Below are 11,534 nucleotides of genomic sequence, written 5' to 3'. Positions count from 1 at the left end.
AAAAAACAAGTACTTTTCGTGCTTTTGTGAAACAAATTCTCACATCTCTCAATTGCGAATTCTCAATAAAGTCAAAGTTTCGTCGAAAAAAACAATTTTTTTGAAAATTTCTCCCTATCGGCAACCAAAAAGCAAACCATTCAATCCCTTCTAATATGATAAGAACCCCTTATGATTCTATCTTTTAGCGTTTCTTGACCAAAAATCTCTAACCTCAACCTAGCTTATAGTTACAAAATGGCTCCGAAGGGAGGAAATCAGGATAAAGAGGAAATATGGCCGTACAAGATCACAATTGGAATTTGTGCGATGCACCGAAAAGCGACCAGCAAACCGATGCGCGCAATTATGAAGAAGCTGATTGAGTGTTATGGGGTGATTCATAATTTCAAAAAAAAACTCTAAAATTAAACTCTTTCCAGCAATGGGTCGATTTTTTCATCTTTCCGGAACAAGTGATTCTAAACGAACCAATCGAAAACTGGCCACTTTGCCACTGTCTCGTCTCCTTTCATTCTACCGAATTCCCATTGGAAAAGGCGATTGCCTATGTGAAACTTCGCAAACCATACGTTATTAATAATCTCGATAGGCAGTATGATCTGGTAACTGTTCCTCGAAGATTCTTTTTAAATAATTAATTTTTCCAGCTTGACCGTCGTACTGTCTTCAAGATTCTGTCTGCAACGGCATTGAGCATCCACGTCACGGGTATGTGATTCGTGGTCGGCCGAATGAGCCGGATACCGAGCTGGTTGAGCATCCGGATCATATCGAAGTCAATGGAGAAGTGTTCAATAAGCCGTTTGTCGAGAAACCGATCAGTTCCGAAGATCATAATGTCTATATTTATTATCCATCGAGTGTTGGTGGAGGCTCACAGAGACTTTTCAGAAAGGTATTTTTGACAGAGACATCCTGTCACAAGGTCTTGGATTCAGAAAAAAAGAAGCGAGTGAGAGAGAGAGTGAGCGAGAGTCAGACACCTATTTCTATTTCTAAAAGAGAGATGACGTGGCAATTTATAAAAACTACAAACTACAATTTACAGTAACCAACACACTAATAAGCTTTTTTCTCTAGGGAACGATGTCCATCAAAGGCAAAAACGTCAAATCATGGCATGTGAGTGTGGAAAATAAAAGCGGTTTTGGCAATTGCGATCTATCGAGAATTAGTTTCTCGGTGGAGCGTTCCTGTGTGAGAGACTGGTGTGAAACTAGTATTAACCATCTAATTTCCCCTCTTCCGATTTTTCTAACTTCCTTTTTTTGCGGTGTACAACTTTTCAAAAATTTAATTCTCTAACCAAATGCTCTCAGCACCAAATTCTTCCCATTTTCCCCTTTTTTGGCACACATTTTCCATGTCTAGTACAAGCCAAACACTGAAGAATTCCTACCCTCCAGAAGTCTGAAAATTTTTTTCCAGATAAATAACCGAAGCAGTTGGTACTCGCCAAAATCAGAAGTTCGGAAGGAAGGATCGTATATTTACGAAGAATTTATTCCAGCTGATGGTACAGATGTTAAAGTGTATGCAGTCGGGCCGTTCTATGCGCACGCGGAGGCTAGGAAAGCCCCTGGATTAGATGGGAAGGTTGAACGAGACTCTGATGGGAAGGAAGTTCGTTATCCAGTGATTCTGAGCAATAAGGAGAAACAAATCGCCAAGAAAATTGTGCTGGCATTCGGACAAACCGTTTGTGGATTCGATTTGCTTCGTGCTAATGGAAAATCTTATGTTTGCGATGTGAATGGATTTTCGTTTGTGAAAACTTCAACTAAATATTATGAGGTAAATAACTGATTTTCCTACTTCCCTTGTTTTCCAATCAAACCCCCATTTTTAGGACACTGCCAAAATCCTCGGAAACCAGATCGTCCGTCATTACGCTAAAACCAAAAACTGGCGACTGCCTCCCGATATGCCTCAACCACCAATTCTAGATCTTGGCCTTGGAGATGATCCACCAATGATCACAACGCCTTCTGGAAAACTCGCCGAGCTTCGGTGCGTCGTGGCAGTCATCCGTCATGGCGACCGTACTCCAAAACAGAAAATGAAGTTGGTAGTGACTGATGAGAGGTTCTTTGCGTTGTTTGAAAAATACGATGGTTATAAGAAGAATGAGATCAAGATGAAGAAGCCGAATCAGCTGATGGAGGTGTTGGAATTGGCGAGAGCGTTGGTTTCTGAGAAACAGGTAAGGAGAATATAAGTTCATATGCAGTTTAAAACAATAGCATTCAACAAGTTATACATCGTCAGCTGCTTCCTCCTTCTTCATTTTCTCATATACAACAAAGAATTTCTCGAAGCTCTGCGACTTTCGGTATTTAATGTTCGCGTTGACACTCTCGAAATCTGCATTCACCAAACACCCCGCGTTGCTGATAATCTTTCCAGTAGATCTTGTACAAAGATTATTCATGAAACACAGTTTCGTTGGCTCAATCCGAAATGTTTCAACCTGAAGTGCCGGTTTATTGGGTGAAATGCAACCGTGAATGCTCGTCTGAAAACCCCTTTTTCGATGTAAAACAAGCAAAATCAAACTCACGAAGTTAGATTCCATAACGCTGGTTCTGTTCAGTGGCTTCATAGACTTTTCACCAGGCGATTTCTTCCAGAACATTGCTGATCCGACGCCGCGCAGATGCTCATCGGCAAAATAGAACTGAAAAGAAAACGAGTATAGAATAAGAACATGTCCTATTTTAGTACCTGTTGACGGTCCGGATATGTGGTACAGGCATTGATCGCGCAGGCGTCTACAGTGCGAGAAAGATCCAGTTTCAGTGGGTGGGAGGAATTGATGGTGTCTGTGAAAATGGGTGCATTCAGAATAAGCGATTTGTCGGCGTCTGGAGACAAGCCAAGGCGACCACTAACTTTGTCTGTAATGTTATTTTTCAAATATAAATGGAGCACTAGATTACTCACCATAGACGAAACCAGGAATAGTTTTTGAAATATAAAACAGCGAGGAGTAGTCCAACTGGGCTTCTTGATCAGCAAAGTTTTTCAATCCTTCATCCACGTGGATCGTCTTACGGAAGTTTTCAAGACTGAAAAACTTAGTCTTCAAGACAGAAACAAAATGAAGCTCACATCTGATCCAGACTATCGCAATCAATCACATCTCCTCTCGTCAACTTCCTCTTAAACTCCTGAATCAGACGACGCCCTTGAACTCCCGTATTTCGATAGAGGTTCGCATCTTTTCGAAAGTTTAGCGGCATGGAATCACAAAAATCAGCTAGCTCTTGAGCCGATTTGAATGGCATCTCTTGTTCCCCATTAATAGCCAGTAACAGGTTCGCAAACAGTTCCTCAGCATTCTGCTGCCCATTGACAATCAAGTTCGTTTCCACAAATGTTATGCGGATCAGATCATTGAGCAATTTCTCTTCCGCATCCTCCTGACTCATTCCCGTAACGTTTTGAAGAAATTCGACTGAATCATTGAACTTCTCTGCATGATCTTCTCTATATTTCGTCCTGAAAAAAGTAAGAAATCAAGGAGCTTCTTTTCGAAAGAGAAAACTCACCACCATAAGGTAGGTTCGAACTGTACTCCAATTTTGGGCCATTTTTCGTTAATTTCGGATTTCATCTTCATAAGTTTTTCTCTACCAGCACACTTGTTATCAGCGTCATTGGGATGGAAACGGCTCCTATACGCGTCATCACACATTTCGCTGAAAAGTGATATTGTTTGAATACGAAGCTGTGAAACAAAAATGAGAAGAAGCAGGGGAGGAAGCAGTTACTCGAGAAGAGAGCAAAGGGAAGCTATTTAGCTTTAAAGGTGGGGGGACAGGAGATTTTTCGTAGTTTTTTTGTAGCTAGAGTATGCATTCTACCGTCACGGTGTACAACGCTTAATGTCACTCTGCGTACAGCTGTCGTCCTCGCCTTTATGTATGCAATCGGGTAGGCGCTTTCTCTTTGCCCGCGTGGCTCAGTCGGTAGCGGCGCCGCACCCTCAATCATCGCCCTCACAAGTTCAACTCCTCGAGGGGCATCATTTAAAGGAATTTCGAGAACATTATTTTTTTCATGTCCCCCCACCTTTAAAGCTTCGCGTATCTGGTAAAATGTCTGCGTCTCTCTTGTTTTGTGTACACACTCGAAACATTTGAATAACAAATGAAGCTTTTGAAGATGAGTTGAATGAAAGAAAGGTTAGATCTACCAGTGATAACGGGTCCGCTATGTCGAGAAGAGAGAGCTGCGAATATAAAATGGCTGTGTCGTTTGTTTGAATCCCGAAACATTTGAATAACAAATGAAACATTTGAATTTGAGTTTCGAGAAAATTCGAATATTTTGATCTACAAGTTTTCATGTGAACAAGATTTGTGGAGCAGGTCTGATTTTTTAAAACCGCTTAAAGGTTGTAGAGTACCTTTTGGCTTGGCGCCATGACTCGATTGAGCCGTTAGAGTTCAAAAGGGCAAATGGGAAGGAAAAGAAGAAGACAAAGAAAATTGGGAGGAAGATGAGTAATGGAGATTTCAGTTTGAATCAAATGGAAATTGAAGTGAGGTGAATGACCAGGATTACGATAGATTTATAGGATGAGAGAAATAGAGAAATGGAAAATTGATACTGATTAGAACAAAACAAAAAAAGTTACCGACCAAGTTATATTCCAAAAACCACCGTTTTCAGCAAGAACGTCATAACCTAATCACATCGATGCGAGAAACGACAGATTCTGAAGATATTCACAAAACGGAGCATGATTTGGAAATGTGTGAAGAGGATGTGAAAAGATGGGAACAGATGCGGACGGTTTTGGAAATGTACGGCTATGGAGGTTTTGTGATGATTGGTGAACTCGCATGATGTTGTTTTATGTTTTGTCTTGTATACATTTATGTTCTGTACATTTTTGAAAATACCGTATTTCCTCTAATAGAAGTCCACCCAAACCATCAACTTTAATCTCAATTATCTCGATTCCTGTGAAAGCTATCAAAAATTTGTCAACTGATAAAATATTGGTGGTAATATGATAAATAATTTATCAGATGACAGATGTTTGATATCTTTAACAGAAATGGAGATAATTGAGCTCAAAGCTGACGGTTTAGGGTGGGTTTCTATTAGAGGAAATACGGTAGTTCAAGCCTTAGTTTTAAAGATATAGAAGGATGTAGTGAATGTCTAGGAAAAACAATTTTTCATTATTATTTATGTTCATTCTCTGAACTAACATATTGCACCCAGTATTATCTAACAAAAATTGGCTGGATGATAATAAATTGGAATTTCAAATGTTGCATGGCCGTTTATTTCGTTGTCTCTGTTCTAGAAATCCCTAATTTTAGGTATGGTCACTTCTCGGGAATCAATCGAAAAGTTCAGATGAAATATCTGAAGGAACGAGAGACAAAGACATCGGATGAGGAGTTGAAGAGAGATGGAGCAGCACTGTTGCTCATTCTGAAATGGGGCGGAGAGTTGACCACGGCAGGTAAGGGATTCAAAACCTTCAATAGGCTCAATGGTCCTTCCAATGTTCCAGGTAACATGCAAGCAGAAGCGTTGGGTCGTCTCTTCCGTACCCTCTACCCTGGAATCCGTCGAACCGATGGAAAATCGTCTCCAGAAGACACTCAGGGTCTCGGATTCCTTCGTCTTCATTCCACGTACCGCCACGATTTGAAGATTTATGCTTCTGATGAGGGACGGGTACAAACTACCGCTGCTGCGTTTGCAAAAGGACTTTTGGCTTTGGAAGGAGAGCTAACGCCGATTTTGATGCAGGTACTGAGTACGGTAGATTACTGTGTTTCACTAAATTTTCAATTTTTTCAGATGGTGAAAAGCGCCAACACCGACGGCCTTCTAGACGATGACTGCCAAGCGCGTCTCTATCAAACTGAACTGAAGAGATATCTTCATAAAGCCCTTCAAGCTGATCGTGATTTCACCCCGCAAGACTATCTAGAATTGAATCCAAATGGTCTTCGATCAATTGCAGCTGCTATGGAATTCATCAAGAATCCACGCAAAATGTGTCAGGAGATTGCTGGATACGTGGAGAAGATGTGCGGAGTGATTGAAGAGTATTCGCAGACGAAGCCAAGTGGATCCACGTTGTATCTTCAGGTAATACATGACTGAATAAAGGATAGATAACCATGAATAAAGAAGCTTTTCCAGGAATCGATGGATCTGGCTCAGCGTCGTTGGAATAAAGAACTTCGCGAGTTTCGTCGCAAGAATAAGCACGGAGAAGTTGAATTTGACATTTCCAAAATACCGGATATCTATGATAATATCAAGTATGATATGGAGCATAACCCGGATCTTTGTATTAATAACGAAGTGGAATTTGAACGAATGTATCTTTGTGTGAAGAATATGGCGGACATTGTGGTTCCACAGGAGTACGGTATCAAGACGGAGAACAAAATGGTGATTGCTCAGCGCGTGTGTACTCCATTGCTCAGGAAGATACGAAACGATTTGCATCGATGTCTAGAAAATAAGGAATCCGAGGAGACGCAGACGAGGTTGGATCCTAGAGCTTCACAAGGAATTGCCACGCCTTTTCGGCATGTGAGAACTCGATTATACTTTACCAGTGAGAGTCATATTCATACTCTTATGAATTTGATACGATACGGAAATTTGTGTTCTGTGGATGATAAAAAATGGCAACGAGCGATGAATTTCTTGTCAGGAGTCACTGAATTCAATTATATGACTCAAGTGGTTCTGATGGTCTATGAAGATTCTAGGAAAGAGAAAGACGAAAATGACACTGCTCCCAGATTTCATATAGAGATTTTGTTCTCTCCAGGGCTTTATCCATGCTTCCTAACCGAGAAAGAACGCATTTATGAGTCTAGATTCAAGTGAGTTTTCTTTCAAAAACCGAAAAAATAATGAATGAAAATTTCAGTTTAAGCACTAATCCAAAGCCAGCCACGTCTTCCAAGTCTAGCAGAGAATCCAGAGATACCAATGATTCAGCCTCTTCTTCCACTGAAGGACGACGTCCGAGTACGGAGAAGTTGGTTACTGTAGTCACGCCAACTCAGCTGAGCACTCCTCAAGTCACCAATGATGACTTGTCCATCAGTAGTAATGCAGAATCTACTGCAGCAGAAAGTACAGGGTAGGGAATTATTTCAAAAAAAAAATTCCAAAAATTTTAAAAAATCCCAAAATTTCTCAATAATTTAACTTTCAGAAATTCAAAAAATTCGAAAACTTCAATCAATCAGCCAGTATCAGATTTTTCGATTTTTTGAAATTCCGAAAAATACGAAAATTCTAAAATTCCCAAACATCGAAAGTTCTCAAAAAAAAATCAAAATTTTCAAAAAGTCCAAAGACATTGAAATTTCAAAAACTCCAAAAATGGAATTTTCGGATTGTAAAAATTCTCCAAAAAGAAAACCACAGATTCGACATTCCTAAAATTGAAAAAAAAATCTCAAAAAAAACCCAAAAACTCGAAATTTCTGAAATTTTCAAAAATTTGAAACATTTCAAAAAAACCAAAAATTCAAAAATTCTGAAATTTTAGAGATCCTAAAATTTTTCAAAAAACTAAAAAATTTACTATTTTAGATTTCAAAAATTCGAAATTTGAATAATTCGAAATTTCTAGACGATTAAAAAATTGAAATTTCTGAAAAATTCCAAAAATTGTGAAAATTCGAAAACTGTTGATACAATAATCGAAATCACAGATTGCTTAACACAACCGGAAAATCACACAACGACTCTGAAGACGATCTGAATGACGTGGAATCGGTTAACCTGGTGGCGCTGGATGAGCTGAATAGCACCGCGAAGACTTGTTAGTTTTACCGAAAAACCCCACAAATCTAGATTCTCAAAAAAAATAAGTTCCTGTAAATGTCGCTTGATGTGCTTCTCCCTGAAATAACCCGCCCCTTTTTGACTTCTTCTTCTGCTTAACCCTTTGTTTGCAGTGACCGAAGACGGAAAAACGGCGAAACGGCAACGAAGTGTCACCGGAGCCGAGAAGTCGATGGAGGTAACGTGCTCTATTGATAACGATGACGTGGAAAAAAATACTAACACAGTTTTTCTATGCAGGAAGGAGACAAACCGCACGGAGAATGGAAGGGCAATCAAGTGGCGAAAAGTGGGAGTCAGGTTAGAGTTTAGAGGATTACTGTACATATAACTTGAACTGAAATAAATCAAAAACTGACCATATTCCCTATTTTGCCGCTCAAGGTGTCCGTCGGCTCGAACGAAATGGAGTCCAACAACGAGAGCATGGAGACGGTGGGTGCTGGAAAAGGCCAGTGGGTCAAAGACCTGTTGGATCAAACGAAACGAGCGATGGCGATGAATTCGATTCGTGAAGTCGAACCATCACCGCCCACGCAGGTTGTCGAAGAGGAATCAACATCAGCTACAGAACGACAATCAAGATGTGAGAGAGAAAAATCCCTGGGAAAAATATTTTTGAGTGACCTACTTTTTTGGAACTTTGAAAGCATGTTGTGAACAACTGAAAAATTCTAAAATTCGTTCAAAAAATTACCATAAAACCTGTGATAGAAGGGCCCCCACACGGTCCAGTTTGGGCTCAATTATCTTGGCTCTTAATAACATGGAATTTTTCGGATATTCAAAAAATTCCAAAAAATTGGAAAGTTTCAGAAAAAAGTTCACAAATTCAAGAACAGAAATTTCAGAAAATCCAAAAAATTTGAAAATTTGAAAAAAAAATCTGAAAAATGATTTTTTCGATTTTTGGAATTTTCAGATTTTTAAAATTCCGAAAAATTTCAAAAACTCTGAAAAGTCGAAAGCTCCGAAAAATTCGAAAATTGACTTTTTCGATTTTTAAAAAGGAATTTTCGGATTTAAAAAATTCAAAAACTCCGAAATTCGCGAAAATTCGAATTTTCTGAAATTAAAAAAAAACTAGGTGCCACTCGTTTTCATTTTTAGTGTCTTTACCAGAAACCGAAATAGGAGCCCTTCTATTACAGGTCTTACGGTATCCTACTATCCTGCTCCTCCCATCTTTCCCTCACTAAAAAAAATTAAAAATCCATTGTAAAAATAGGTCAGCGCGGTTCATTCCATGTCATCGAACCACCACAAATCGAAGAAAAATGTGAGCTTACACCCAATTTTTTTGTTTTTCTGATTTTTTAAAAAAATTTAATTTCTCTCTGCAATCCTCACAATATTAGCAATGTGCTTCGTAAATGTACCGTATCTGTGTCATCTGTTCATGTCCGCGCTCTACCGAAAACCAATGTTTTCAATAGAGCGAATTTTCTGTGCTGTGCGTGCTATCATAATTATCATTTAGTTACTTTTCTTATCAATTGTTTAGTTCCCCTGTTTTTTCCTCTAATCCCAATTAGAGCGCACTTGAAATCTCACTAGATGCCACTAATCGAGTAGTTTTTTGATTTGTTGATTTCTCTTTTCTAATCAAATCCTATATAATTTCGTTTTCCATTTTTTTAGCTCGTCGCTACTTTCCGTATAGATTCAAACATCACACGGCTCAATTGCTAACAGGTTTGAGTTTTTTTTTTACTTTTTGAGATTACTGATACTGAAACCTGTCGCATGGTTTTCAACTCTAGACCCTAGAGGCTGAGCAAAATACGGTAGAGCATACTTTCAGATTTGGGGATGAACGGTGGCGGAGTCCATATGCAGAATCGCCTTATCAGTACTGATGTTCTCACTGGAAAGTTTGGAGATCATGACAATAAGAAGAACCCGAGAAAAGGTGATTTGCGATAGAGCGCATCCGCAACCCTTCTATTATAAATTCGTTTCAAGATTTAGATTTCGGTGCTGGAACGGCCGTCTTATCCACTGCCGTGATTGCCAGATCCTCGTCTGCGCCACGACTGATGACCTATGAATCTGATGATTTCTCTGTTGGAGGTGAGCAAATGCAACAGAGCTTGTCTCCTAATTTCCCAACAACTTCCAGAAATCAAACGCTTCTGGCCACCGCTTCGCTCACTGGAGACCCTTCACGACTCCATTAACCTATCCCAATTCGATGGATTTCTTGAGAGGCTGATCAAAGGAGCACTGACACCTCTTCCATCTCCACCAAAGACTCCCCTTCCAACCGCCTTGTCTTGTGATGCTATCAACAAGACGCCGACGCAGGATGAGGTGGAGCAGGTCATCGGAAAGCTAGCACCTACGTCTAGTACAGATTAAGATTTATGTCAATTGTGTATTTTCATTTTCATTTCGTGTCACAAAATGGTTGTTTGATTTGATTTTTTTTGGTCTATGTTTCAGTATTTATTGAATTATGAATAGCTTGAATTGCTGGGGGTTAAAATATAACAGAGATTGATTCATCGAGATCCTTGCCTAGAAATACAGTGGGAAGGAATGGCACAAGAAAATAAACCGGTTTTTTTCATGAAAAGAATCAAATTATGGTCGTTGATACCCACTAACAAATGGAACTCCAATCCACACTTCTCTTTGGTATTCCACGTAGGCATCACCGAAGAATGCAATCAGATCTCGTTCTTCGTCGTAGATTCTAGAAGCGAAGAAGTGCCACGTCACGTAGGCGTAGACGACGAAACAAATGGGATTGCAGAGGATGATTTGGGTGGAGACTGCCCAGACGAACCAGCCTAAATTATCAGAATTGGAGATAATAGAGATTAAATTTTGGTACCAAAGTATCCAGGATGTCTCATATATGCATAAATTCCATCCTTCACCAAACGATGATCCACTCGTTTTTTCATTGCTAACCGGTGGGTAAAACCGAGTCCGGCGTGAATCATCGCCAGCTTTCGGCAGATTTCTCCAATTATACATCCAATCGTTCCGATCCATAGCACTGGATAAGATTTTATGCCCGGGAAGAAGTAGGCTTCGATGCCGAACTCCACCCAACTGATTCCAGCAGCCAACCAGTATCCAACAGAGTGATTCAGAAGAAACGAATCGGGACGGAGCGATCGCCGATTCGTCAGCGCGGTGAACACGAACTCGGTAAAGTGAAAGAGGAATAGGAAGACGAAATAACGAGTCAAGTGCTCCCAGGTTTCGCCTTCATGGGATACTGTATACGCCAGATTGACAGCTACCGCCTGGAATGATTTTTTGTATTTTTTGATTCTCGTTTTTGAGATTTTTGTAAATTTGGGGTTTTATTGAGATCGCAGAAATTAGTTAGATTTGTTAGTTTTCGATTTTTTTCAAAAATTCTGACTACAAATAATACAAAGGCTACAAACTACAAAAATTACAAAATTTATAAAAATTAATTTGAAAAACCTTAAAATTTTCATTTTTCCATAAAATTAAAAAAAACGAAATTTCGATTTTTTTTCAGAAATGTAGACTACAAAGACTACAAAGACCACAAAGACTACAAGCTCGCGATTTGGGGATAAAATTCGAACTGTTTAGTTTTCAAATTATTTAGGTCGCAATTTGAAAAAAAACCAACCAAATTTGCAAAAATATAAAAAAAACTCACACATCCCAAAAACGCTCCCGGCAACAGA

At 39.4% G+C, this 11,534-nt stretch overlaps 3 protein-coding genes across 3 annotated transcripts in view; 1 reads left to right on the top strand and 2 right to left on the bottom strand.

Moving 5' to 3' along the window:
* Positions 1-237: 237 nt before the first annotated feature.
* Positions 238-10,215, top strand: CBG14896 (the record flags this gene model as incomplete). The annotated part of the gene is made up of 20 exons (XM_045242721.1): positions 238-375; positions 423-605; positions 698-928; positions 1,432-1,797; positions 1,853-2,206; positions 3,755-3,939; positions 4,528-4,549; positions 4,681-4,814; positions 5,343-6,126; positions 6,181-6,878; positions 6,926-7,141; positions 7,722-7,831; positions 7,968-8,032; positions 8,095-8,154; positions 8,239-8,440; positions 9,083-9,133; positions 9,496-9,549; positions 9,659-9,766; positions 9,820-9,927; positions 9,977-10,215. The coding sequence occupies 20 exons, from the start codon at positions 238-240 to the stop codon at positions 10,213-10,215; spliced, it is 4,308 nt and encodes a 1,435-aa protein (XP_045095551.1).
* Positions 2,258-3,700, bottom strand: CBG14897 (the record flags this gene model as incomplete). The annotated part of the gene is made up of 6 exons (XM_002639033.1): positions 2,258-2,518; positions 2,564-2,680; positions 2,728-2,900; positions 2,947-3,071; positions 3,115-3,504; positions 3,555-3,700. The coding sequence occupies 6 exons, from the start codon at positions 3,698-3,700 to the stop codon at positions 2,258-2,260; spliced, it is 1,212 nt and encodes a 403-aa protein (XP_002639079.1).
* A 225-nt stretch (positions 10,216-10,440) lies between the features above and the next one.
* CBG14895 overlaps positions 10,441-11,534 on the bottom strand; it is a gene marked incomplete at both ends in the record, with an annotated part of 1,312 nt that continues 218 nt past the window's right edge. Inside the window, 3 exons of the mRNA XM_002639031.1 lie at positions 10,441-10,649; positions 10,694-11,114; positions 11,507-11,534. The exon at positions 11,507-11,534 is cut by the window's right edge and continues 218 nt beyond it. Of these exons, the coding sequence (XP_002639077.1) occupies positions 10,441-10,649; positions 10,694-11,114; positions 11,507-11,534 (658 nt within the window). The remainder of the gene's footprint in view (positions 10,650-10,693; positions 11,115-11,506) is intronic.

Source organism: Caenorhabditis briggsae (assembly GCF_000004555.2).
Source record: "Caenorhabditis briggsae complete genome, chrI, whole genome shotgun sequence".
Lineage (NCBI taxonomy): Eukaryota > Metazoa > Nematoda > Chromadorea > Rhabditida > Rhabditidae > Caenorhabditis > Caenorhabditis briggsae.
This window is presented reverse-complemented; position numbering and strand designations above follow the sequence as displayed.